Below are 27597 nucleotides of genomic sequence, written 5' to 3'. Positions count from 1 at the left end.
AGGAGTACATTTTGTGGCCCACGTTCCTGAAATCTCAGACTTTCTTGCCATTGTGAAAATGGAATCCCTCTGAACATAGTAGCTGTCTTTTATTCACTAGGAATACAGATCTCAGTGTGAAACTGCCAAATTTAATAAAAACAAAATCTGAAACATTTAGCTGTTACATGAGAACCAACTGTTTGATATCACTGTGAATCTAACCATGATCAAAGACCCACCACGGCTTTTTGCTGAACATATTTGACCCTGAAGAGTGTGTTCATTTAACTGCTTTCCCTTTTTCATTATTTGATTACAGATACTATCGGCTTAAAGACTTTGTAAGCTTTAGTATTAATTGTACAACTTACATGCCAGGGGTTCTAAATGAAAGGAAGGGGATAGTCCTTTCTTCATTGATTTCTTAATAGGAATTCATAGGAAGCCCACCAGCTCTTGCTCCCTATCAATGTGCTTAGAAGGAAGCTGGGTATTGGGGATTAAGCAAACAGGAGTTGTTCTTATACACTCTTACACTGGAGGAAGACTATTACTGTTTTCTCTCCTAAAGATGGATACATTTCACACTTGTAAATATGCTTCCACTTGTGTACAGACAGGCAAAATCCATCAGAAAGTCACATTGGTCTGAAGGCCTGGAAAGAGGGAAGTTTGCATGATGATGCTCTTGGAAAGTTTAGGGTGCTGAGTGACAGCTGACAAGGAAATCAGTTGACTGTACTATGTACCAACATCCTATGTGTTTTCCAGCTCTCCCCAAATGCTTACCGAATGTGCATCTTCTTACCTACTTACTTCCTAGGGAAGGTAAGACTTCTGTGTATGTAGATCTCTCTTACAAAGTTTTTAATTTGACTATTCCGATATGTAATTTTTAAGTTCTATAGTCTGCCACGATCTATATTCTGACTGCTATGTTCCAAATTTTCTTGGTACTGAATATGAAACATACAGTAAAGTATTTTCGAAAGTTACATTGGTATTTCAGAATCATGAAAAATGTAAACTTTTAAATCACTCCCTTAGGGTTATAGTGATATGCTCTATAAGTTCTCAGTATATGGACTTAAAGGGAAAAGAACCAGAGGGAGGCTGGAGGAGTAACATCTTTCTTCAAGTATCACCAATGAGAATTTTATGTGCACCCTACATCATATAAATAGAGTTTTACCAAAAACATTAAAAAAGCGTGGTGTAAAAGAACAATATCAAGAATAAAAGCATGTAAGAGAATTAAAGAAAAGCTGTACTTTTCCATTTCCATAATCAACAGATTTTTTTTCATTAAAAATTGAATTGACATGTAAAACACCACATTTTACAATATACAGATTCATTAGTTCTTTAAGAAAACAAACAAAAACACATCGAGACATGCAATCCTCGCATGTATTTTAGACTCTCAGGACATTGCTGTGAGATCTTTATCCGTTATTTTATGACTAACACAGCCCGAACGCATGTTTGCTTCAATCCTGTAATAACAATCATCATTTTCCAAATAGCAAAGGCAAACTTACCATTCAAGTGTGGAAGTAAGTTTTCACTTACTTGTAATTAATTAGCAAATTGGTTTAAAAAAGTAACTAAAGTCAAATAAAAGTGGACAAGAAAGAGTTTCTACAGTTCTCATTGGTCCCACAGCAGAAACACAAATTCTAACTAGAAACCCTCAAAGGGATGTACATCAAGCAGAAAGCTATCTCAAAATTAACATACATTTTAAGCACATTTTAGCTTGTGATTATTTAGTTTTCTTCTTTAAACATGGATAAGTGTAATATATAATAAATTTTCCTTAAAAAGGCCATTTGACCATAAGTAGAGACCTTGTGTTCATATTCTAGGCAGGTTTAGTCTCTTGTTTTTCACATTGCCATTTGCAAGTGATACCTTCTCCACCCCTCCCGCCTGTGCTCTGATGAGGCTGTGTTTTTAAAAATCTCCTGTGATATTACTTCCCATTCATAACTACAACTAGCTTTTTAAAATTATTAATCTGCTAGTCTTTCTAAAATTTTACAGTCCTTCTCATCACCCTTTCTCCTCTCAAGTTATTTTCCTCTGTGCGATCCATCTCGCTAACATCTTTCAGCAGGCTAGTGGATGTCATAGGCTGAAGTAACTGGCTAGTGGATAAACGACAAAAGTTACAGTAACATGGCAACTTCGATCCTCCATGTGTTTTCCCTTAACTCTATTTTACTCCTGAAGATGAGAATAGTCTTTACAGTCTGGCAAGAAACAGAAAATGAAATAAACTTCCTTGGTATAATGTCATCACAAATAACACATCTGTCTTATTGGGACAGACTTAGGAATCTTGACTGCCTTAAGAAAACCAAATCCTACATGAAAAGGTAGCACAGATCCTAAGAAGCATTAGCTTCTTTGTGTTTGGGGCTTGTTTGCATTTATGGAATTCCACAGAATGTGGCCCTACCTTCTCTGCAATGAAAGCATCAAGTGACAAAAACGGGGATAGGAGCAATGGAACATTTCACTGAGGGCCTAGGGGGAGGCCATTGATCCAACTGGGAGGCTATGAGAAAGGAAGATAAAAAGAGATTTAAAAGCCTCACTTCTATGAATGTGGTTAATTTTTTTAACTTAAGAATCTATCTAGCCATGCCTCAATGCAGGAGGTCGTTATGTATTCAAGTTTTAAAACAAACTACCCATTTCATTTCATACACGGAATTAAAATATTTGGATACCTTTATCAAAAGTTTTTTTCCTACCAAGAAAAAAAAAGAGAGAGCAAAATTTAAACAACACAAAAATACATACACCCCATGTTGGGCTGAGAAAAAAAGTCAATCGTGAATTTCTCCCCTAAGATATGATACTTTTCTCTGTATCCTAGAAATCACTGATTTAAAAAAAAAAGTTATACAACTGATTCTGCATGTTTCAACTACTGTGAGTACTCCGCCTTACAGTGCAACCCAAGACAAGTCAACTACACTAAGTATTTGGGAGGTATACCCTTCTGTACAGCTCGTTTGTAAGCAATGCAAGTGCATAACCACTACTCTAATATAGTGCTCAAAAGATTAATTGAAACTTTCATAACATCTTCCCCCTCTTATTACAATACAACTGAAGGTAATTGCTGGATGCATCATAATCTTTTAGTCTTGTAAAACTTGGCATCAAGTCTCTACGGAAAGATGCATGGCAAAACATGCCACTGCTGTTGCTGCTTCTAGAAACAACTGGCAAAAAATATTTAAAGCTAAAATTTATTGCTCCAGATTTAACTCGCAGAACCATACTGTTGTGTACAAACTGTTAATCTCCATAGATGCTCAGACATGATTGTCTCCTTGTGTCTAAACACACAAAATACAAGCTGCTATCTGTACAGTTTACAGTACTGAAACACATATATTTGAAAATGAAGTATAGATATGTACTTTGCAAAGATACATGATTTTACAGCAGGGGTTTACCCAAACTTATTTTTTACAGCCACTTTCAAAATAGACAACAACTTCACTAGTATAGCTAAATTACATCAAAGAAAGAATCAGTGTATTGAAAGTAAATAGACTGGCCAATTCCCCAAACTCCCAGATTATTTTTATATGTCTTTTTTCTTTTCTTTTCCTTTTTTTTTTTTTGAAGAAACCCCTATACATAAAAAGAAAATAATATCTGGATATTTTCTTCAGTGGTGGACTAAGCAGTTTCTTAAAACAAGACATTAGTTTGCCCTTCACTTCCAAATGCCTTGAAAATAAGATATACTACTGCTTTAAAAGAACCATCGGAATGCTTCAGCGCTGGGAACAGGTGTTCTCTATAAAAAAAGAGCAAGAAAACAAGTTAAGCTTTCTTTCTATGCCAATATAAAATTAGATTTTTCTCCTTTACACTTCAGCAATATTTTTAGTCAGCAATACACAACATAACGACTGGTATGTTTCAACATTTAATAATAATGTTCAATCTTAGAACATTACAAAAATTAGAATGTTGAAAATAATGCTAATTTATGGAATATAATGATTAAAACACATTAGTCTAAAAAATACCAGAGACACAGCCTACAACATGGATAGCCATCAGAACAAAGGGGAAGGTTGAAGCTGTTAACCAATAGTAGGAAGTCCCGCCAGAAAATCTGTAGCTGCTGCATACATATGCATCTCTTTGTAAGGCTGATGTTTAGAGAATTCAGTGAAGTAGTTTCTTTATTCTGGGGGATTTCTTTTATGACAGGACAATAACAAATATTACATCGATATTACTTCTATCATTTGACAACTATGTACCACTATTTTAAAATCTGCATTTTCAACACGTTAATGTCATATGTATGAAACAAACTTACACTAGCCAATGACACTCAATGGAGCTTAACTTTTATACCATAAAAATATTATAGGTTTTCAAAGAATAAGTTAGCACCAAAATGAGCAATCCTTTGAACAAAAAGGTTAAAGTCACTCTGGGACGTTTTTTGGCAGAAAAACGGTCTAGTATTGAATTTTCTTCCATATATTAACATGTCAGTAATTCATTATACTAACCTTTGCTTTAAAAAAAACAGAAGCACATGAGAACATACTGAAAGTACATAACAAACAATAAGCTAAGAGTGAATTCTCCTATGGGGGAAAATGAAAGACCGCCAATTCCTTGACCAGTCCAACAAGCCTGTGTAGAATACAAGATGGCTACTAGGATAATTAGGTATATAAACTGGTATGTTGAATGTTACCAAATTATTGAGTAGGTACAGAACACGAACACACATGCACACACAAACACACACACGCACCTCTTGTAAACACATCTTAAGAAAAGTGTTAATAGCACTTGAATTTCAGATTTCAGAAAATTTATGAAAAATCTACGCTAAGTACTCTTTAACAATTGAGACTAGCTTTTATTTATTGTCTCACATTTGACTTATTTGGTTGACACAGTTCTATGATAATACATCTAAAAATAAAAGTATATTAATTAAGATGTCCACTGAAATGTAAATGAAAAGAATAACCATTTTGGAAAGCAAAGCCACTTTTCACTATTTGCACTAAAGAGTTTTTAAAAACTTGTCCCCGCAGTCAACACAATAAATTTGAAAATGAATACATAAGAACAAACTAATGATTCTTTATTTTTTATTTTTACTTCTTTAAATATTTATGTTTTTATTTTGAAAGAGAGAGAGAGAGAGAGAGAGAGAGACCGGGGGAGGGGCAGAGAGACAGGGAGACAGAGAATCCCATGCAGGCTGTGCGTTGTCAACACAGAGCCCAAAGTGGGCTCAATCTCATGAACCAAGAGATCATGACCTGAGTCAAAATCAAGAGTTGGATGCTTAACCAACTGAGCCATGCAGGCACCCCAATTATTTATTTTAAATAAACTCTACTCTCAGTGTGAGGCTCAAACTCACAACCCTGAGATCAAGAGTCCCATGCTCTACCAACTGAGCCAGACAGGTGCCCCAAACTAATGATTTTCATGCAAGTTTGTACACATGTATATACAAAAATATTTAACTTGTGAAGTATTCTCTAAAAATGCAAATAAGAAAGTCCATTATTCCCATATAAATAGTGCTTATTAACATTTTACTCCTTACCCCTCATGGTATGTTTTCTTCTCTCCAGCTCACTATGCATACAGGAATCTCTGTCATTTGATTTGGTTGATAAGAAAAACTCCTTTCCTACTTCCCAAAATTAACTTCTGAATGATAAATGTTAACTATATATGCTCATTACATTTATTTAATTATTATTAAAGGAACTATATGAACTAATAAGCAACAACCTATTCATTCTAATATTCATGCTTTACACACACACAAACTCACACACACACACAAGCAGCAAATGGAAACTTAGACGTTTATACCAGATGCCAAGCTTTCTGCCTGATGCCAACTAAGAATAAATTTTATATAAGTATGCATACTTATATAAATGTAGTCATTTTTAACAAGATAAGTTAGATCCAAACATATCCATGCAATTACAGATTCACATATGAAAAATAAACATGTGCATATATATTCATATATATTCACATTTACATGTATAGAATATGACATAGAGATGCCAATTTACTCTCAGATGCCAACTGGAAACAAGACTGTAAGTATATACTTAGATAATCTTGTATCTTGATAAACATATATGTTTATGAAGATAAACAGAAAAATGTATGGAGTACATTTTTTAAATGAGGTGAACTCCTTATGTCTTGGATATATTTTGAAATTTCTTTTCCAGCTCTTTGCTCTTCCTGCGCCCTTTTCCATTACTCAGTTTTTTTATTTGCAATATTTAGAAAAAGCAAGCTTTATAAAATGCCACCTGAGATCAAAGGTCATTATTGTGAGGAGAAAGGTAATCATTTCTCAATGCTTGTTAGCACTAAAAATTAATTAGATAATGCAAATATGAGAAAAACAAAGAGCTGGTTTTCTTTACTAATACAACCTGTCACAAAATACAGCACCGGGATGTGTGTGTATTATTATGCACACATTGAGACCAGTATGTATCTCTATACATAAGTCTAAAGACCATTCACTGCTGCAGGGTAAAGGTAGGGGGGCATCTTTTAAAAATTATTTCTCCCTTATATTAAGATTTATGAGGTCATGAAGCCTAAAAATGGTTTGTTGGGAAATCACCTACAATGTGTGAGAAAACAGGAAAACCACCGGTGCATTAATTAGAACAAATTATCAAGGCATCCACAAGAAGCTTGAAGTGAGTTTCCTCTAAACGTTATTTCAGGATTTAAAAAGTAATAAGACTCCTTAGTGTCCCCCACAGGTCACACAAAGCAGAAGATGTATGCCCAACCTCCTGCCTGATTTTCAGTGGATTTAGTGGAAATTTACTTGATATCTGGACTGGGTTCTTTTTCACCAAGATGGGAAATGCAACACTGTTTGCTTTCATACCTAAAATATTGTTTAAATTATAAATTTTTTTATTAAGTCTGTACTAATTTGGGGACATAACTTCTCTAATCCTGTCAACGAATGAGGTCATCTTTGTAAGAAGACTTTTATTTCATTTAAAAAAAATTTTAGGGGGCACCTGGGTGGCTCAGTCGGTTGAGTGTCCACCTTCAGCTCAGGTCATGATCTCACGGTTTATGGGTTCGCGTCCCGCAACGGGCTCTGTGCTGACAGCTAGCTCAGAGCCTGGAGTCTGTCTTCAGATTCTGTCTCTCTCTCTCTCTCTCTCTCTCTCTCTCAGAAATAAATTTAAAAAATTTTTAATGTTTTTTATTTATTTCTGAGAGAGAGCGTGAGCAGGGGAGGGTCAGAGAAAGAGGGAGATACAGAATCTGAAACAGGCTCCAGGCTCTGAGCTAGCTGTCAGAACGGAGCCTGATGCGGGGCTTGAACCCATGAACCGTTGAGATCATGACCTGAGCCGAAGTCGCAGACTGAGCCACCCAGGCATCCCAGAGGACTTTTATTTCAAATGGTGTGGGAATTCAGCACACCAATGTGAGGGATTAAGCACCCTGCCTAGCTACCTTCGGGTTATATAAATTCAAGAGTCCCAGCTGGGGAATCACACTCTTGATGAGATTACAGTGACTTTCTGGATCTCAGTGATGCTTGCAGGAAATCATTATCCTGAGTGACAGGAAAGCCAGATTCCCCAGGAAGAGAAGGCAGTGGAGAGATAAAGAATAGAATTGAGTTGATCAGCATTGTTTAAGGCAGCCTTTGCTGCTCATGCAGGTGCAAACACTGACAAAAGCAGCCTGCTCCCAGGAGGACTGTGGAGAAACCTGCAGGCCTCAGTTCTCCTTCCGGTATTGCTGTTAAGCGTTCTGTTCCAGAGAAGTCATCCCTATGAAAGCCAGAGCCACGTACAGAACACCTTAAACTAATGAGTTTAGAGGGATGGCTTCTGTTTCCCTCCTAAATAACTTTAAAAAGCAATGATATTTCCCTGAATAAGAGAATGATATAACCCAAACCCAAGTACAGTTTACATTGATGTTAAAAAATGAATACCAAAAATTATCAATCTGTCTCTGGCCATGGTATATTTAAGTTCTGTTAAATCAGCAATGAAGAAATAATTAACCTAAAATAAATAAAACTACCAAAAGCTGCCACCTTAGGAATCTGAGTATTTTGGGGGTGGGGGGGCACCTGGGTGGCTCAGTCAGTTGGGTGTCCGACTTCGGCTTGGGTCATGGTCTCGGGGTTTGTGGGTTCGAGCCCTGCATCCGGCTCTGTGCTGACAGCTCGGAGCCTGGAGCCTGCTTGGGATTCTGCGTCTCCCTCTCTCTCTGTCCCTCCCCCACTCGTGCTCTGCCTCAAAAATAAATAAAACAGGGGCGCCTGGGTGGCTTAGTCGGTTAAGCGTCCGACTTTCGCTTAGGTCATGATTTCGCGGTTCGTGGATTCGAGCCCCGCGTCGGACTCTGTGCTGACTGCCAGCTCAGAGCCTGGAGCCTATTTCAGAGTCTGTGTCTTCCTCTCTCTCTGACCCTCCCCTGCTCACGCTGTCTCTCTCTCTCTCTCTCTTAGAAATAAAATAAAAATATTTTTAAAAAATAAATAAAATAAATAAAACAAAAAAATTTTTTTAAAAAGAATCTGAGTATTTTTTTTCTTTTATTGTGCCTGCTGAGCAGTCACATGAACTGTGTATCTTCAGGCTGAGCATGCATCTACACACTCTTGCTTAGAATATGGCAAGTCTAGGGGCGCCTGGGTGGCTGAGTCAGTTAAGTGTCCAACTTTGGCTCAGGTCATGATCTCACAGTTCATGGGTTCGAGCCCCTCTTTGGGCTCTGTGCTGACAGCTAGCTCAGAGCCTGGAGCCTGTTTCAGATTCTGCGTCTCCCTCTCTCTGACCCTCCACTGCTCATGCTGTCTCTCTCTCTAAGAAAGAAAGAAAGAAAACATTAAAACAAAATAATGAAATAAAATAAAATATGGCAAGTCTAGAGGTGGCTGGGTGGCTCTGTTGTTTGTGCATCTGACTCTTGATTTGGGTTCAGGTCATGATCCAAGGGCTGTGATTCTAGGTTCATGGGATTGAGCCCCACTTCCAGCTATGCGCTGAGGGTGAAGCCTGCTTAAGATTTTCTCTCTTTCTCTGCTCCTCTACCCCATTTGCTCTCCCTCTCCCTCTCTCTAAAATAAAAGTTTATAATTAAAAATAAAAAAATATGGCAAGTCTAATAAAATTCACCACCTGAAAGCAGAAAAGGGACATCTATACTTCTTTACATATAAAGATATGTGGAATTGGCTATTCATATTTAGATACAATATATAAAGTATAGCACTAAATAGTTATCATTTTAATAAAGCTAAACATGAACTTTCAAAGAGCAAATTAGAGATAACTTGACATTGAAATTTACTTCAAAATGCATAAGGCTATATATAAATTGAGATAATAATTATTTAAAAATTCTGTAACTAAAGTTAAATGTATCTTTCCAGTATTTATTCATATACTTTAGAATCCAAAAATCTCAGTGATTCACCTGGGTCTTCAAAATTTTACTATGAGACAACCAGATGGTTCTAATACAAATATTTCCAAGCCAAAGTCAGTATTTTGGGCTCCCAATATACTTATACTATTCAAAAAATAATTTCCAATTTTCCCATTTATTATTAATTGAAGAAATAAAAATCATCCAATCATTTTCTGAATCTCATATACTGATGTGAAGTATGCTTTTTCCAGTCAAAAGCAAAGCAAGTTTGAATTTTAGTTAGCCTCTAAGTTTTCCTGTGAGGAATCCCCTATAAGTTTCTTAGACTCCAAACATCTAAGACCTTGAAATTGGAACACCTCACAGCATTCGACTTATCTTTTCACCCTAGAACATGAAACCTTAATGAATCACTGAAATTTTGCAATAGAAAGTATATAAGTATGACAAAAGATAATAGTAGGTACCAAAGTTTGACTTTAGATATTTGATTAGATTTTGTTTCAGCTTCATATGAAACTAAAACTTTAGAGTATTCTACATTAACAAAAGGTAAAGAATTCCTGATAGTGAAGAAAACTACTTTTTTTTCTGATTTGATTCACAAAGAATGTTACATCATTAAGTTATATAGGTTCTCAATTTCTTTTACTGACAAAATTTCAAATCCTACTTGGAGAAATGGAAAATTGTATTATATATACAATATTATGGATATGAATACACACATATGCACATTATTAATACAATTAATAACTATGATTTAAGATGATACCTAGAAAATGTTAGAGACATCCCCAAAGTTTTTTAGCAGAAATATTTTCCTATATCCTATTTATAATTAATATATTTTAAAAATCATAGAACAGTAATCCACTAATTTTGCTAGAACTTTTAGCAGGCATAAGTATAGCATAGGTCAGTAAATCTGAGAGACAATTAATTTGTGATATATGATAATCTCACAGTCTAACAACTTACTGTTATTGTAATCATAAACAACTTTATATTTTAATAATACCTCAATTAAAGACATACACTAATAGAAGTATACAGTTTCTACTTTTTAGATTACACCTTACTTTCTCTCTGTTCTATTGTAATATATATACCTTATAAACTATGTGGTATATATCATATGTGTGATATGATATATGCATGATATATATTTGTGGTATATGTGATATATATATCACATATGTGATATGGATCAATTTTCCTCATAATTCACATCCATTTATCATATAATTGTATAAGTCTTTTGTATACTCATGTTTTATTTTGGCCATTATTCAGATGTCAACTAAAATACCTACCAATATTGCCATTAACTGGAATATTAGACCCCTTTTTAAAAGAGAGAAAGCACCAAATGAGTACCTGGATTACTTTTATGACCCACTTTTTGGGAGGCTTTAAATATGATTATAAGGAGAACTCAACTTTTTTGGTTTTCAAATTGACATTTATGGCCAGGATTTCTCTGATTAATGGTGGAGAACTAGCAGGGGCTTTCTCATTAGTATCCTTTCTCTGTGGGCCGTGGCTCCTGCCACTCCACCTGCTTTGCCAATATTGATGGCTCTTCTTCTTCCTCCTCCTCCTACAGGAACACCACCACCCTCACCATCACCACTATGGTGGGTTTAGACTAAGATAGCATGACTTTAGAAGATTAACCTGGCTAACTTTCGCAGATGGAAAGCTGAGTTGACATAGTATGTAATACAGATGCTAAGTTACGTCAGTGTGGTGGTAGAGCCCATGAGGAAAATAACTGTCTAAAGAAGAATGTGTGTATCTAAAGAATAGGAATGGGTTGGTAGGAAGGAAAGTAACAGCTTAACACCATGATTTGGACATGGGTCCCAAAGTGACAAAAATGGTGCCCACTTTTGGCCCTAGTATTTAATGCAACTACTTTATTTAAGCAAGTCTCTTGATTAAGGCTACGTAGTATTATATTTCAACTGATTTTGGTTAAAAAAAAACCACTTCAAATCATATCTTTCTAACAAGAAAGTAAGTTTATTCTATTATAAATGAGTTGTTTAGTAATGAAAATGTTTTTGGACATACCAAAACATCCCATAAACTGTAATGGGATGGTATGAGGGTAAGCAGAAAGAAGAAAACTTTCAACAATCCACAAATTAAAAAGTTCTTTTTGAAAAACAATTTTAAATAGTATTTTTAAGCCTATGTTAAAAATTCTTAGAGAGAGTGTGGAAGTAAATTAAAAATAAAATTGAGATTAAAAAGCAAAAATTAGATTAATAACATCAATACTATAAAAATGATTGAGTTAATTCTATTTATATGTTCCATATGCTTATATTTCACTTATGAATATATATACAAATATATATGGTTATATGATAGATGAATCTTATCTATCTACCTACCTACCTACTTATCTGGCAGAGATAAAAGTTGGATAATTCTTTCCCCCCTCAAAGTCACTCTACTAATTCTGTTTCATGCAACGATACCTTTAGGTAAGACCATTGCTGATCAGCTATTGAAAAATCACCAGCATTCTTTTCTTGACCAAGTAGTTGGGCAATTTTGAAAATTTTGGTTAATTTTAAAGTAGACAGTGAACTGTCTTGTTTTTCTATTAAAAGGAAGAGTAAATATTCTTTTTTTTTTTAATTTTTTTTAACGTTTTATTTATTTCTAGGAGAGAGAGAGAGAGAGACAGCGTGAGCAGGGAAGGGTCAGAGAGAGAGAGGGAGTCACAGACTGAAACAGGCTCCAGGCTCCGAGCTGGCAGTCAGCACAGAGCCCGACGCGGGGCTCGAACCCACAAACCGCGAGATCATGACCTAAGCGAAAGTCGGACGCTTATCCGACTAAGCCACCCAGGCGCCCCAAGAGTAAATATTCTTGTAAAATGGAGGAAATGGGAAATCACCTTAACAAATATGAAGAGGTGACTTTTTAAAACTATCAGAGCTATAATTTTAATAGTCTCTAAGATGCATTCAAATGAAACACAATAGTTACAACAGACCTCTATAAGAACAAATTACAGTGCTTGTCTTTGAATGATTATAGATCTGAGAATTTGAGAAAGATTTTTTCTATATTATATAAAAAGTGAAAATAACTTTAATAAACATTTTTCTTATAGGCTAAGTTCCTTAACATCTTGGATGTGGTCGTTGGACTGCATCTGGTTCAGAATCCTCTATGACAAAATTCCAACTACTTCGATAGACCCAGCCCAGAAACCAAGCATGTTTTAGGTCCATGAATTACTTAAAGGAATCTAGAGTAAATTCCAAATGTTTTGGTCATTAAGACGTTATCATCAAACTAATGTACTTGGTTAAAACTATACTTTTGAGAATAACATGTAGTTTTTGGAGTCTTTCTTTAAAAAAAAATTCTTCTTTTAACGATAGCAATTGCCATCACAACAAAATGCTCAAATAACAATCACTCTGAGTTTTTGGTCTCTCTCTCTCGTTTTCTTTTTTAAATAATAAAATTAAATGGTATATAATCAGTAACTATTACAATTTAACTTTATCAAGTTATTATGTGTTTACCTAGCTCTTTAGAAATATATTTTGATTAATTTCCCTTATTAAGAGGATATATATATACTCTTAAGCGTCCTACACTACCATAATATCAGCAATCTCGTGCTAGCGCAAGTCCTCAAATGTTTAGATTCAAATTTCTCCTTAGAGAGTTTCCATATACTACTTCTTTTTCTATGAGTATCTCGTGCCCCCCATCTTTGTGCAAACATAGCCACCTTCACAAAGTTAACTAACTACCAGAGTACATTAATGGGCCTAACTTTTTTTATTTGAGCATAGAATTTATAAGATGTATAGATTAATATTCTTTCTGCCACTTTTCTGGTGTCTTTTTTGTATATGCATTCTGTATTTTCCAGGAAGTTCTCCATATAATCACTTAAAAATGAGAGTTGTTTTTGAAAAAATGAGTTGTTTATAGGGGCTGGATGGTCTCTATCTTCCGAAACATTATTATTCATTTTGGGCATTAGTTTTCTCACCTCGGCTTTTCTACGTTTCTAACTGCAGACCTGAGTGAACTACTCTCTCTTAAAGAGAAATTAAAAGGAAAAAAACAACAACACAAAACTTAGCTTCTGTGAAACTACTTTTTCTGCTATCGTAAATGAAAAGAAACAATGCTGAGGGGTTCTAGTGGGTCTAAGCTTAGGCTTAGGGCATCTTTCCAAACATTTTGAGACATTAACCATTTCTGCCAATTTCTTCTTTAAACCAGACTCAAGAAGACAACCTTGAGCATGACAATCATTTCTACCAATATGCTCCTTTCTGATTTCCCTTTAATTTGTAGCACTACACTCTGCCTGCCCTCCCTCCCTCCCTCCTTCCCTCTTTTCTTCCTTTACTTTTCTTATTCAGGTCAAACAAGAGTTTCCAATACTCTGCAAAATATATTGAAATAACAAGTCATACTGTAGATTCTCAGTATGTTCAAATGTTCAAGGCAATTATTCTTTTTTTCTTATTCCTTGAAAAATTCTAGAATACTAATAGAAAACTTAATACTTCACCACATAATCACATGAGGTACCCAGGCAGAGATCATAAATAGCAATCTGTATTTCTTATCTAGGTCTGGGGAAGAACTAAGCCAAGGATGAATCAAAGAATCCCAAGGCTTATAAATAGGTATGAGTTGTTTTCAAAGCAACTATATCATTTTAATTCAATGATATCATTTTAAATGTGCCCATTTCTTGGATTGAGAGTTGAGAATGTAAGTAGGGAACAAAGTATCTTGGATGAAGGACTAAGATGTAGAGTTAGGGATTTAAATGGGTATTGTAAAAGGTAGAAATAAAGAAAAGTTTAAGGTCCTTGAACCAGTGTGTGTGTGTGTGTGTGTGTGTATGTGTGTGTGTGTGCCCGCGCGTGTGTGTGTGTATATATAAACATATATGTATGTGTATATCCTCAGCACTTACCACAAACCTTAGAAAATAATAGTTCCTACCTGAAGAGTTGTTAAATTGAATTGAATTTATCAGGGGTTTACTATGTGCTCAGTAACATACCATGTATTCAGGATTATACAGCATAGGTACAGACCTGCCTAGGAGAAGTAAAGACACACTATTTAAGAAAGACATTTAAATTTTACTCTTTATCTTGTTAACATTGTTCCATTTACAAATATAATTTCTTTCCTCACTACAGACTTGTTCAATAGTGTTGTTGCTGTCACTAAACTAGTGTTTTTCAAACTTTTTTGACTGCAACCAACACTTAGAAATACATTTTACATAGCAGCCTAGTACATGCATACACATACATTTATGTATACATACAAACTGAAACAGAAGTTTAACAATATGTACTCTTACTATATGTGCTGCACTCATATATTTTATGTTCCACTCTGTTCTGTTCTACTTTCTAAAAATCCTCATGGTAAGCCAACACATGGACCACTAATGTTCTGTCACCTGCAGTTTGAAAAACACAGCTCCACGCCACACAAATAACATATTCATGTGAAGAGAATCACATGAGGAAAATCCAAAAACCGCTCCACTTTATAATGAATTTCACTCTATATAGCAGCCTTACACAAAAGATCTATACTTCTTTTGGGATGGAAAAGGCCACTGTTCTCTATTTTGTTTTTCATGGATGAAAATTAGAGCACATGAAGTATTTAATGTTTACTAGAAAATTCCACATCTTTTCACTTCGCATACATACAACTGAGAATTTTAGCTCTTTCCCTTATTCTTGACTCTACTAAAACCATCACTGGGCTTATTTAACCTACACACAAGAACATTTCCCATTGACGATCTTTCCCTAGCCCAGTTATTTTTCTGCCACCAATTAACCAACACTTGTAACCATCATTTCTGCATAATTAAATGCATATAGTCTATCTTTCTTTTAAAATGTATTTCACCTCTTTTCACTCTGTAAGGTTTTGGAGAAAATATACCTTCTCTGAAATTTGCCAGATTTGCTGAAATACACAGAAATGCCATAAGTCTTGGTGATCTATAAACATATACCCTTTCCCCCTCTCATCCTCTTAAATCTCTATCTTTTTGATTCTATCAATCATCCAGGCATGTGGTTTTTTTAAATCCTTCACCAGGAAACAGCACTTTCAGCAGAGTTTCCCCCAGTTTGACACTTCTTCAGGTTCTCAAGAATGTCCTCTAAACTATGAATTTAGTTAGATGCAGAGGGGATCCAAATGGGATCCCATTTTCCACCCATCTTGGAAGCATTCTCTTTTAGCTACACTTTGGAATTATTCTACCAAATGTTTCAAAGACATAAGTAAAAATAATAACATCAGCTATAACACAATCTGTTTTCCTTGTTTCCGATTCAGCTGCCACTCCACTGAACTTGAGCTTTAGCTCTGACTCCCAAACCAAATGTATTGAGTGAAGTCATAAAAATATTATCTTCCTTCTTTTTATAGTTTCCATTCTCTGCAAAACTTCCATAACTGCTGAAGCAAAGCAGACATCCATATCCTGTCTTGACAAAATTCCTTCTAGATACTGCATTGTATCCTTACTTGAATATTCCTTTCTACTTGCTTTTTAATGCTTCCTGGGTTAGTATCTCACATCTCTTAGGGCTTATCACTATTTTCTTCCAGAAAACCATCAGCCTTTTCTGTTATTGCTCACTAACTTTCTTCATCTCATAAATATTCTCTCCTTATTTAAAGGGAAAAGGAAAGTTCTTCACAGTTACTTTACTTTTTATGTATATCTACCTGTTTTACCACCCCCCCAACACACACACCTATCTTCCAAGACAAAAGTAACTCTAAATTTTTACAATATTTATTAAATATGTTCTCCAACTAGGATTCACAAGCACTTAACCATTTCTTTCTTTCAAGGATTTTCTTTAACTAATTCACATTTAGAATAACTTCCCATGTCTGTCAAATAAAAAAAATAGTAATCAAAGGAAGGTATTGAGTTAAAGTGAAACACACACACATACACTCTACCCCCTCTGCCCACCCCCATTAAAAGTTAGAGAAATTAATGGCAATGGTATGCCTTTGGTGAGGAAGGAGGAAGCACACTAATGTGTTTAATTTGGCTCATCACATTGACTGACTTGACCGGGTAATTTGTGCAGTTTTCCTGGGCATTTGACAACACAAGTACAAGAACAAGGAAAACTTGTTTATCAGGTTTGTCTCTTTCCAAGTGAAATCAAGCCAGTTATTTGGAGAACAGGATGATTAAAGCAAAAATCCAGAAAACACAAGCTACAGCAGAGTTTACCTGGCTTTAATTTCTGTAAACTATAAGTAACCTGTCCAAGTACTGAATTATCTGTAAACATAATCGTCCTTATTCTCTACTTTTCATTGACGACTTTAAAATAAGAATGAGAAATTGCACAGCATCTTTCAGTATGCAGAGTCTACTAACCTACATATAATGTCAAAAAGTTGTAAGCTAGTGGACATATTATCCCCATTCTATAGATGAAGAGATTGAGTTCGGAGAAGTCATGATGATGTACCTGACATTTCAACTGTAAGTTACCTGATACTATTGGCTCTTCCCATAACCCATCATCTAAATGTGGCCACATGGCACAAATATAATTTTTAATTATAAAAGAAATGAAAAGCCAATAAACTAGTAGTATATTTTCCTAATATAATCTATATTTGGTTTTATATCAAAAAATGCATCTTGAGTATTACTTCTTCGAAAAAGTAATTTTTGCTTTGCATTTGCTTTTGAGTAAGAAATGCAATGTGAAATAAATGCATTAAGTATTAAGAAAAGGAAAAAAACAGAACACGTTTAATAGGCTCACTCTCATACCTGGCTTTGGGCTCTTAGGCTGTTAAAACAAATTAAGAGAAAGCTCCGAAGTTTCACAGAGGAAAAAAATATTTCTCATAATGTTTTAAAGTAGAAGTTAACAAGCCTGCTGGGATCCTTTTAGCCCCTGCAGAGCTAAGTCTTCAACATTATTAAATGGCTGTCGCATCTGAAGTATGGTGCAACATAACTCAATAAACAACAGAAAACATATGATGCTGAATGGAGGGAGGCTTTCCGATTACCGTGCAGAATAATTCAATTTCAGGACAGGTGTTTGTAAGTGATGGAACAAGATATGACTGAAGGATAAACCACCCCTGTCCCCCCCCCCCAAATATTTTGAAACTCATAAGGATAAGAGCAAAATGCCAGATGAAAAACAATGTTAAGAATGAACAGAAGCACCACAAAGCAAGTGAAGGAAGAAAATTACATATATCCAAAATCTTCAAAATTTATGATTATAATAAAAATATTCTTGAAAACAAATGTTTGTAAAATATGGCATTTTCTAGAGTGCTCCATATTCCCAACCAAGATCATCTACATTCTAATCAGTGACTGAAAATCACACGTAAAAATGAAAGACTTCACGACTATTTTGGGTGCATTTTCACCTTTTAAAGACTAATCTAAAAATAAAGGAAAACTACAAGAAAAGTAGTCCTGTATCCAACTTAGATATTTACATGGGCCCTTCAATGAATCTTGAATTTAACCTACTACTTTGATTAGATGTTTTTATATAATGAATACATTAGTTTAATGTTTTGCATGATGTGAGTAAAAATACATGTAATGAATGAAAGCATAACCACTCCTGTGGAATTTATTCAACAACGGGACATTTTGTTATGCTTTTTCAAAGCAAGATAAAAGGTGAATTGTTTTTGGGTAGAAATGAACTATGCATTCAGACAATCGAACCAACTGAGTCTGAGCAGTTTGAACAGTTCTAAGCACCAACTACTTCAAAAGAGTTTTCAAAAGCACATGTCTACCTACTCAAATAGTTTATATTATCGTGTATCCAGAAGGACTATTTTACAGGTTGTCAGGGTCACTCCCAGATAGATCATCAGTCTCCGACCTGGCAAACTAGAGCAAATATGGATGAAACGCCCACCCTGTTTGCACTCCACTTTTAGTCTTACAGACTATTTTAATCATTTATTCTGTTAATATTAATCTATAATCTGTAAGTCTGTAAGTCTGACTGTATAAAACTCCTAACTACTCACCCAGGAAAACAGTTGACTAAGGCCAACCAAAATATGCAGCATTACTTCAGTAATCAGCTCATCAAAAACTTCAAAGACCAAGTAACTTTTATTTATTTTTCTAATCACTAGATACGCTTTTCATTCTTATTTAAAATGCCCAATATTTTTATCTGATTGGTCTAAAAGTTGTTGTTGCTATTACTGATTTGTTCTGATTGGCTTTCTGGTTGTTTATTGGTTTGTATTTTATTTGTGGACAGTTGAATTTCAAACAAACATTCCTACAGGATATCTTAAGTATGAATTTTAATTACTCTTATTTTACTCTTTTTAATTGCCATGCCAAAGTTTGCTTAGAAGTTACATGATATTTGGATGGGTGGGGGATCTTATTTTCACTTAGGAATTATTGAGAATGCATGGTCCTTTTAAAAACAACTTTTGACTACCTTGTACTATATCTAGTGATAGAAGGAAAATCACACTGGACTCGTATTACAGTATGTTGCCTTGACTACAAATCTAGTAGACTTTAGTCAAAGTCAAACTTTTCAGAACTTTTTCTTATCACTTATGAAATTCAGGATCGATTTCCTCCATTATTTCCACGTTATACGCTAGTGTTAATAGACTATCACTTTGTTTAAATTGATTGAAAGCTTGCTTCTTTCCCTTGATAGTCATATATTTGCATTTTGAGAGTAAAACAAAAATTGACGTTTTTATAAACTGGCATGTTTTTGATTTTTGAAACAAAAAATTTAGAACTCACTTTTAAATTATGATATAAAATGACAAACCGGTGGATGTTTCACGTTAAGATATGAAGGATCTGTGTTTACCTACAGATTTTTTATATAAAAGTCACCAAACTTCAAAACCTTACAACATGGTCAGTTATTGAGTGGTTGCATCATTTAACTGGACAGATGCTGAGTGTGAAGGACACACCTATTTGATATGTGGTCTACAAATGAATTTCTTTGGGAAGCAGGTACCATCACCCTTGCAGACAATGCTTTGTCCAGAATCTTACAATTATCATCTGTGCAGTTGGGGCTCTTAGCACTTAATAGCTTATATATAAAGAAACGTGTCCCTCGTCCCCTTCAACACTCCTCAAAAAAATCAAGTTATCAAGTTTGGGGTAATATTTGGATGTTTTCCACCAATCTCCTGAGAAGTTCAACCTAACCTGTTGGCCTGTATATTCAGCAGATAAATGTTTTAAATGAGAGAAAAGAGAAGAAAGTGATTAAGATTGTTCTTTTTCTTGCACAGCTAGTTTCTCAGTCTCTTCACTATGTGGTACCCTTTTCAAGCCCCTCCTCCAGCTTGTGAGGCCAGTGTGTAACTTAGAGCTGAGAGCCACGGGTGGGGGCAGGGAAATCTCCTGAGGTGCTGCTTACTAATGTAATTCCATAAATCAGCTAATAGGAGCGAAACCAGATCTGTGTGGTCTCTAATGCTGTCCCACAGAGATCAATCATGTCACCTGAACAATGTTCAGGGACTAAGAGGCTGGAGTTGCCCATGGGATGATTCTATCCCTTGAGCCATATCGGGTTGAGGTATTTTAAAAAGTTAGATTTTCATATCAGAAATGTAACTAACTGCGAACACGAAAACTGAAGGATTGATTACCTTTGCACGAGACAAAGTGCGATTATGTAACTAATTATCATAATGCATAATCACATGTTTATTAAAGTCTCTCCACTTAACATTGATCATTTAGGATGCAAGTTTTTAAGGTAAGTTTTGTTGCAAAAAGGGCACATGGTATTTGTAATAACGGCTTTGAATAACTAGTGAGGTTTTTTTAAATACGTAATTGACTAAATGAACAGTGATACATGCAAATACACAGTGCACAGTATCACAGAAAAACTAAATTTGTTTTGTGTGCATTGTTATCTTATGGAATATTATCAAGGGGGTGATTTTATAAACATATTTCCAATGCATTAAGATGCTCTTAACATGAGATGAGGCAGGAAAATGTGAAAATAAGAAAGGTTGTTAAAAAAAAATGTGGGCAAGAATCCCAACACATCCATGTGAATCTGTCTTAATTTCAGTTTACTCACCCTGAAAATCTGATTAAACCTTCAGTCTTTGGGATGAGAATAAGTCACAGGAGAGAAAGACTCATGAGGTTTGAAATGATAAATAAGAATATAACTAATGATTATGATTCAAATATTAACTGATGCCCATAATTTAAAGCTAACAAATATGAGCTACTGAACTTAAACCTGAAGTCCACAGGTAATATCCATAATGAATCCCCAAATTGTTATTCTCAGCCAGGGAGTCTGTCCAATCTCTAAAACATCTCCACAGATGATGATAACTTACAGGAACCAAATTAGAGAGGGAAGCAGGTCAGCAGGGGACTTTTCAGCGACCAGCAAACACTGCTCCAGCTTTGGTTCAGTCCTGTAAACCCTGTCACTCTGACGCGCATCCAGCTGGTTTCTACAACCGTAACTGTGTGGTTACCCATGTGCTTCAGGCGACCATTGCCTTTTTAAAACAACCTAGGTAGAACCGTAGCCAATTAAAAAACAAAACAAAACAACCCCTCCCCCAAACGTTTTCTTTCTGCCAAAGAGCATTCCACTAACAATCTTAGCCTTGAACCCTGACTTTCTTGTAGGAAGGGGCATGTAGTTAGGAAAACACCTTCAGAGGGGTCTATGAAGACGGACATTTTCTGAACATCAACAGAACTTTTGTGCACGTGGATTGAAAAGAAAAGGTAGTACTATGGGATCATCTGTGATCAAAATGTCTAAGGAATTTAAGCCTCACAACAAGTCTGTGGGAAAACTAACCAAATGAGAAAAAAATGGAAATTTATGAAATTTGTCTAGACTGATAAATCAGCATAGAAACTTGTGCAGGAAACCTATGGATACCCACATTAAGCACCTTCTGAGTGGTTATCTACTAAGTACATCAGAATTATTCAGTGGTCCTACCCACTACATACTATACAAATCAGGATGCAGGCTGTGCCATGGGTCTAGCTGAAGGTGTGGCCTACTCGCAACATGACATCTATTATGCTAAATACTATAGTTAATGAGGAAAAATAAAGCCAACTTATCAACTGGGTAGGAACAGGAAGTTTTAGCATGGACTGAATTGTAATTCCCCGCAGGCCTTAGAGATCTAGAGGTAAGTTACAATAAATTAATCCAGAAAAACACAATTCAAAAACTAGTTTTTGCCACTTAAGAAAACACAGAGCCCTGCATTTTTATAACTGCTATTATTTTTGTTTAAGCTGAATTGCCAAAGGAAATGTAACAAGCCACTCTGGTGTAAAGTCAAACTCTTGAAAAAGAGACGGGTTCTCTTACAAAGAGGAATAAATGCAATATTTTGATGGAACTGATCACAATCAATAATGATAGCAATACAACACTGTGTTTTTGTGGAATCCCAAAGTGCCATTTGCTTTGTATATTAATAAAACTTTTAAAAAATCTATATCTTATTTGTGTTCAAACCTGCAACAAAATTCTTTAACTTTTCTCTTTTAACCTTTTAAAGAGCTTCTCCCTCATGGAGAAAACTCCTTTATGCAGTGCTCACAGTTTTTAAAAAGAATGTGCAAGTGCCCCTCTGATGATAACTTGTCAGAGCCAGCCTCACTCTATAATCTGACCCACAGAATATTCCCAAATGCTAAATCCACTATCTACATTCTCAAGAATATATATGAAGATTCGGCCATCTACTCTGTAAATTTTCTCAAGGTACTAAATATGATTACTTGTCCATATTTCTTTGCTAAACATCCCACTAAAACCATTTACCTATAATTGTACATTTATCCCTTTTTGTTTTGATCAAGTTACCATATGAAATTTCCACCAAACACATCACTCTTTGTATTTAACATAATTAAAAGCCTAATTTAACAATTAGTTTAGTAGTAATTAGTACATTGCCTGTTTTAAGGACATGTAGGAGAAAGAAACTATTATTGACCATCTAGGGTATCAATCAAAACTGCGCTTGGTGTATAGAACAATTTTGTGACCACAAAAAATGGTTACGTTGTCAAATGCAGAGCCCAAAGGAAATATACTTTGGCAACCAAACGTTTTTGGAATCATTTGTTTCTAAAACTATGTAAAACAACTCTTAAATCGAATTACATCACCTGCCCGAAATGAACCAACTTTGTCCCTTTATTCTAAGACACATCCCCTTAAAAACTGCAGGTGGTGTTCAGCTTTCCATATTATTTCTGCTTTCCCAAAAAACACCAGATATGCAGAAAATGGAAAATTTAAACGTTTCTATCACGGTGAAGAGAAAAACTATTCTAGAAGGGGATAGAACACCCTTTTGAAACCATGTATTTCAGCTTCAAGGATTTGTCTGATTGTGTGTGTTTTAATGGAACCATGGGCTTGTGTGCCGCAAATTGTGTCCTCACTATTATAAATGGGCCACTAAGAAGTCTCCCCAGGCCAATGAAAGTATATAAAATGCGATGTGTCCAATCCTTTGGGCAGAGATGCTCTGAAAACTAATGCTAAGAGGGAGGGGGCATTTGAAACCGCCAAGGGGGCATTTTTGACCACACTGAATGTGAAACTTCCGAATATTTAAATCAATTACATTCATTTACCACCACAGACGGGGGGGGGGGCGCACCCCCATCTGGAGAGGCCAGTCCCACGCGAAGTGCAGCTGGGGAGAGTGGCGGTGGCGAGGCCGTGCCCTCGCCACCACCTGCAACCGTATCTCACAACCTGAATGAAGCTTCAGGAAAGGGGTACTGCGACTTCAAGCCAGACAAGAAGCCCTGAAGGGGAGAAGAGAGGGGAGTGAGGAGGGAAGGGGGGAGACTGGGAAACAAGAAATCATCTCCTCTGACCTCTAGTGAAGTGCCAGGTTTTTTCTTTAGCTCTTCACATTTTCTAAATTTGCAGATCTGGTGTCCCGTTTTGCGGTTCCTGCAACTGCTGCAGACGCCACAGTTGATGAGCCTCTTGCAGGGCACGCAGACCCCACACCTTTTCCTCTTCTTCTTGGCCGGGTTGGCTCCGCTGGCTCCCCCTGAGGAGGACGAGGAGGAGGAGGAATGATTCTGCGGGCAGTCTGCCAGATTGGCAATTTGAAACGCACTGTCTGTGACGGCTGCTGAGGCTGCTGCGGGGGAGTGAAGGGCTGTCATGACGATGACCCCTGGAGGTAATGAGATGCCCCCTAAAGCCGGGATAGCGGAAAAAGTCCCCACGCGCTCGGGGAGATTCATTATCTCTGCTTCAGCAGCGCCGCATTTGAGCTTGTTCATGCATTCCCCCGCCAAAGGTCTGCAGTGTTCAGGGGATAAGGTGGAGAGGAAATTAGTATTTGCCATTTGCAACGACGGCTCTGGCGGGCAGCCAGCTTTCCCCAGCCGCTGGGAGTCGTTTCGGTGGTGCATGCTGGTCCTGCCGCCGCCGCCGCCGCCGCCGCCGCCGCCGCCGCCACCGCCGCCGCCGCCGCCGCCGCCGGCGGGGAGGATTGCCGAGGAGGAGGCGGCGGAGGAGGCGGCGGTGGAGGAGGATTTCCTGCCGCCCCCGCCGCCCCCGCCGCCGCCCCCGCCGCCCCCGCCGCCGCCCCCGCCGCCGCCCCCGCCCCCGCCGCTGCCCCAGAGCATGGCGGTGGCGGCGGCGGCGGTGGCCGCGTTGTCGCAGTTCCAGGGGGACATGCCGATGCGCGCGGCGGCCGCGGCGGCGGCGGCGCTGCTGGGGAAGATGGGGGTGGTGATGCGCGCGATCTTGGCCGCCTGCGGGAAGGCGCCCCCATTGGTCTTGTAGAAGGAGGTGGCAAAGGAGCGGTAGCGCTCCATCTCCGAGTTGTAATCCACAAGGCTGTTCAGGGCCCCCTCGGGCAGGTGGCTCTCCTTGGGCAAGCCCGGGGCCTCCGGGCTCGGCCCGGGCTCCACGCAGACATTGGTGTTCATGGTGCAGGGGGGGAAGAAGGGGTGCAGGGTGGAAGTGGGGACCGCCTGGTCCGACACCTGGGTGGGAAAGGGGGGAAGGTGGGGGGGAGGGAAGGGGGTGATGGTGGTGTCGGGGTGGGGGCCGAGGCGGGAAGGGAAAGTGGGTCCGGATGGGGAGAGCAAGGTGAGGACTGCTTTATTCCTCTCTGGGGCGCATTTCCACAGACGGTGAATTCCCAGGCAGCGTCTTCCTTAGCATTATCCTCCAACTGTTACAACTAAAATAAAGAAAGTCATTCCAACGAGCTGCACGAGGAAAAGGATTAAAAATAAATAAACAGCCTCCCTCACCACCCCACCGCAGACACCGAGAGCTCCCGCATTCCTCGTCAGGTCGTTTGCATGACAATCGTCAAGAGACGTGACCCCCCCATTCCCGCCCCCCCCCCACACGCTCCCAACCCACTCCCTCCCACCCCACAGCACACCGCAGCTCCTCCCCCCTATTCTCATAACCCTCCAGAGAAAATGTATTAATAGCCAGGATACCCAGGGAAAGAGGAAAGACGGGGGTGACAAATGCCGAGGGAAAAGGGCAATTGGAGTGCTAAAGACATGCAAATCAGGGGTGGGAGGGCGATACTACCTATAAGCAGAGGGCATTTAAACATTATGAAATGTGTGAACAAGTGCTGCCTGGGCATGCAAATGCTGTAAAGTAGAAAACAGCAATGGCCCTATGAGGAAAATGAACAGGAAATTAGCAAATGAAGTACTGAGAAAGTCTACAATACATCCGAGTATAAACTGTAAGCAAACACAATACAACTGAGAGCTAAGAGACTGCCCACATACAATCTGAACTAAAGAGGCAGGGAAAAAAGAACTACCAGCTGCCACAGTGTCCTTCTGTGTCTGCGGTCATTAGTTTGAATCCCAGCACAGCTGGCTCTGTTAGGGTCTTAATTCAATGGACCAAGGACAGGTCTCAATTGTACAAGCCATTTGGTGGTGGGGCTTGGTGGGGGTAAGAGGGTGGTGTTCTACTTGTTTAAAAGAAAGAAAGAAAGAAAAGAAAGATGGACTACATACAGATTTTTAAAAATAATACAAACAATGTCACAGGTTTTAAATGAAGTGCCTGCAGTCTCTGCAAGAATATTCCCAATAATTCCTAATGGAGACTCCTGTCTCTTCCCAAGACAAGAGGAAAGCATGGGACTTTTTTATTTTATTTTTTTTAAGAATCTCTCATACTCACTGCTTTTTACATTGAGTAAAAGATGGGGGGAGGAAGGGAGGTCCCTTAAGGTGTTGTTTACCTGAAGAAATAACCTTTAAAAAGATTTTTTTCTTTTGCTCTTTTTAAAAGGAAAGTTTAATGTTAACTGGATATTTGCATTCATCTCTTTGCTTACAGGCCATTATTATGCTTTAGGAAGAGATATTTTAGTTGTTTATCACAGAGGAAGAGGTACATCTCAGCCCTTTAAGAAGTAGTGCAAAGACATAAAGTGTATATTAACCTAAAAAACCCAGTTTCTTTGTTTCCAGATTGGGGGGGGGGCAGAATATCTTTTGGTGACATCTTTTGAAGCCCACATACTGGTCTGGAATGTGGAGTTCAAGGAATTCTACATGGGGGCCCAGTAGTCTCAGTCTCAAGCATTCAGTTCAAAATGGATATCAATTATAGTAATTATGGTTATAATTAGATTAATGAACCATTTATGCCCAAACTCCAAGTGCAAAAACTTCAAGACCTGCTGATGAGGTGCCCTAAAAAGAGGGGTTTACGTAAACAAATCCCTATTAGGCAAAGTAAATCAAGATAAGGAACCTCACCCCAGGCTGGATTAGAAGCTAGCAGGCATCTTTCAATCACAGCAAAAGCCCCTAATCACTCAGGAACCACCTCTGTGGTTTCACATTAGGGAAAACTGCTCCCTTCAGAGGTCTGATGGCAATACAAAGGGTGCCCCCCAAATGCTCCTGGCTAAATATTCTTGATGCTTGGAAGGGGGTAGGGGAAGACACAGCAAGATGATGCATATAGCTTCAGTTTCTGCGAATCACATTGTAACTGCAAGACCATAATAACTGCTACTCAGTAAAAAACTAGTTATGCCAACCATGCATTAGCTATCACATTGAGTGGAGGGGAAAAATTCAGTATTCTAGTCTTCTGACCTTGTTCCAGATAAAGAAATAATTTAATGTCCCTTTTCCAGAGTATTGGAGGGCTGTTTCCAAACACAAGCTTTCCTTGCTTTTCCTATTGCCATCGCCTCCCCCTCCCTCCCTCAAGGTTTAATGCCACCAGAAACTGTAGAAAATGATTGTGCCCAGTATCCAGGTCATTATTGTTTAATCAATGCATCTCTGGAGCATGAAAAAGGTACCTAAGGCAAAGCTATTGTTTGGATTTTCTTTAAAAAACAAAATAAAACACACACAAATAACTATAGTCCTATTCCAAAGCTAAATTAGACAACCACACTTCATGATCCTGTTTTGCCTTTAAACAATGTGACTGTACATGCCTAATATTGTATGTCTGGTCTACCAGAGACATAGAGATCAAAGGTCATATTTAACATTCAGGAGGAGGGGCGGGTGCAGATTAATTAATAAATTAATACAGCGACGCCTTTTATTGCTGGACTCCAGCATTAATAATCTACTTTTACAATCCCAACGGACAGCAAACATTTAAGAGAAAAAAAGCCAGAGAAAGAGAAAGAACAATCACTTACCAGTCTCTTTTTATTTGGGGAGCCTTAGAATTTGCAGACGCTGCTAGTCTGCCTTTAATTAGTTGCACATCACCCCCTAACACAAAGAAACACAAATCCAGATGTGTCTTGGCAGCTCCCAATTACAACTTTAATACTTGTAAACAAACTGTTGGGGGGGGGGATAAATAAATATGCGGATCAAAAAAAAATACCTGTAAATGGCTTTTTTTTTTCTTGTTGCAGAGAGAAGGAGGAGGAGATGGTGTTAGTGGTGGGGGTGGAAGGAGGAGGAGGTGGGGGGAGAGGAAAGAGCCGAGTGTGAGTGTATGTGTGAGAGCGCGGGGCTGTTCT

General features: G+C 37.6%; 1 protein-coding gene across 1 annotated transcript; it reads right to left on the bottom strand.

The window, feature by feature from the left end:
• Positions 1-3235: 3235 nt before the first annotated feature.
• CXXC4 (CXXC finger protein 4) lies at positions 3236-24529 on the bottom strand. The gene is made up of 2 exons (XM_039223902.1): positions 23456-24529; positions 3236-3808 (listed from the first exon to the last, which is right to left on the bottom strand). Exons 1-2 carry the CDS (start codon positions 24527-24529, stop codon positions 3764-3766), a joined length of 1119 nt encoding a protein of 372 aa, XP_039079833.1. The 3' UTR covers positions 3236-3763.
• Positions 24530-27597: the final 3068 nt, after the last annotated feature.

Source organism: Hyaena hyaena, unplaced genomic scaffold (assembly GCF_003009895.1).
Source record: "Hyaena hyaena isolate Hyena2069 unplaced genomic scaffold, ASM300989v1 scaffold_1501, whole genome shotgun sequence".
Lineage (NCBI taxonomy): Eukaryota > Metazoa > Chordata > Mammalia > Carnivora > Hyaenidae > Hyaena > Hyaena hyaena.
Note: the sequence above shows the minus strand (reverse complement) of the source record. Positions and strands in the feature narration are given on the sequence as shown.

Coding starts and splice junctions, on each gene's coding strand:
- CXXC4 (XM_039223902.1), bottom strand. CDS start 24,529: ATGAACACCAATGTCTGCGTGGAGCCCGGGCCGAGCCCGGAGGCCCCG. Junction 3,809..23,455: donor AACCTGGCACTTCACTAGAG/GTCAGAGGAGAT, acceptor CTTTTTTTATAG/AGAACACCTGTTCCCAGCGC.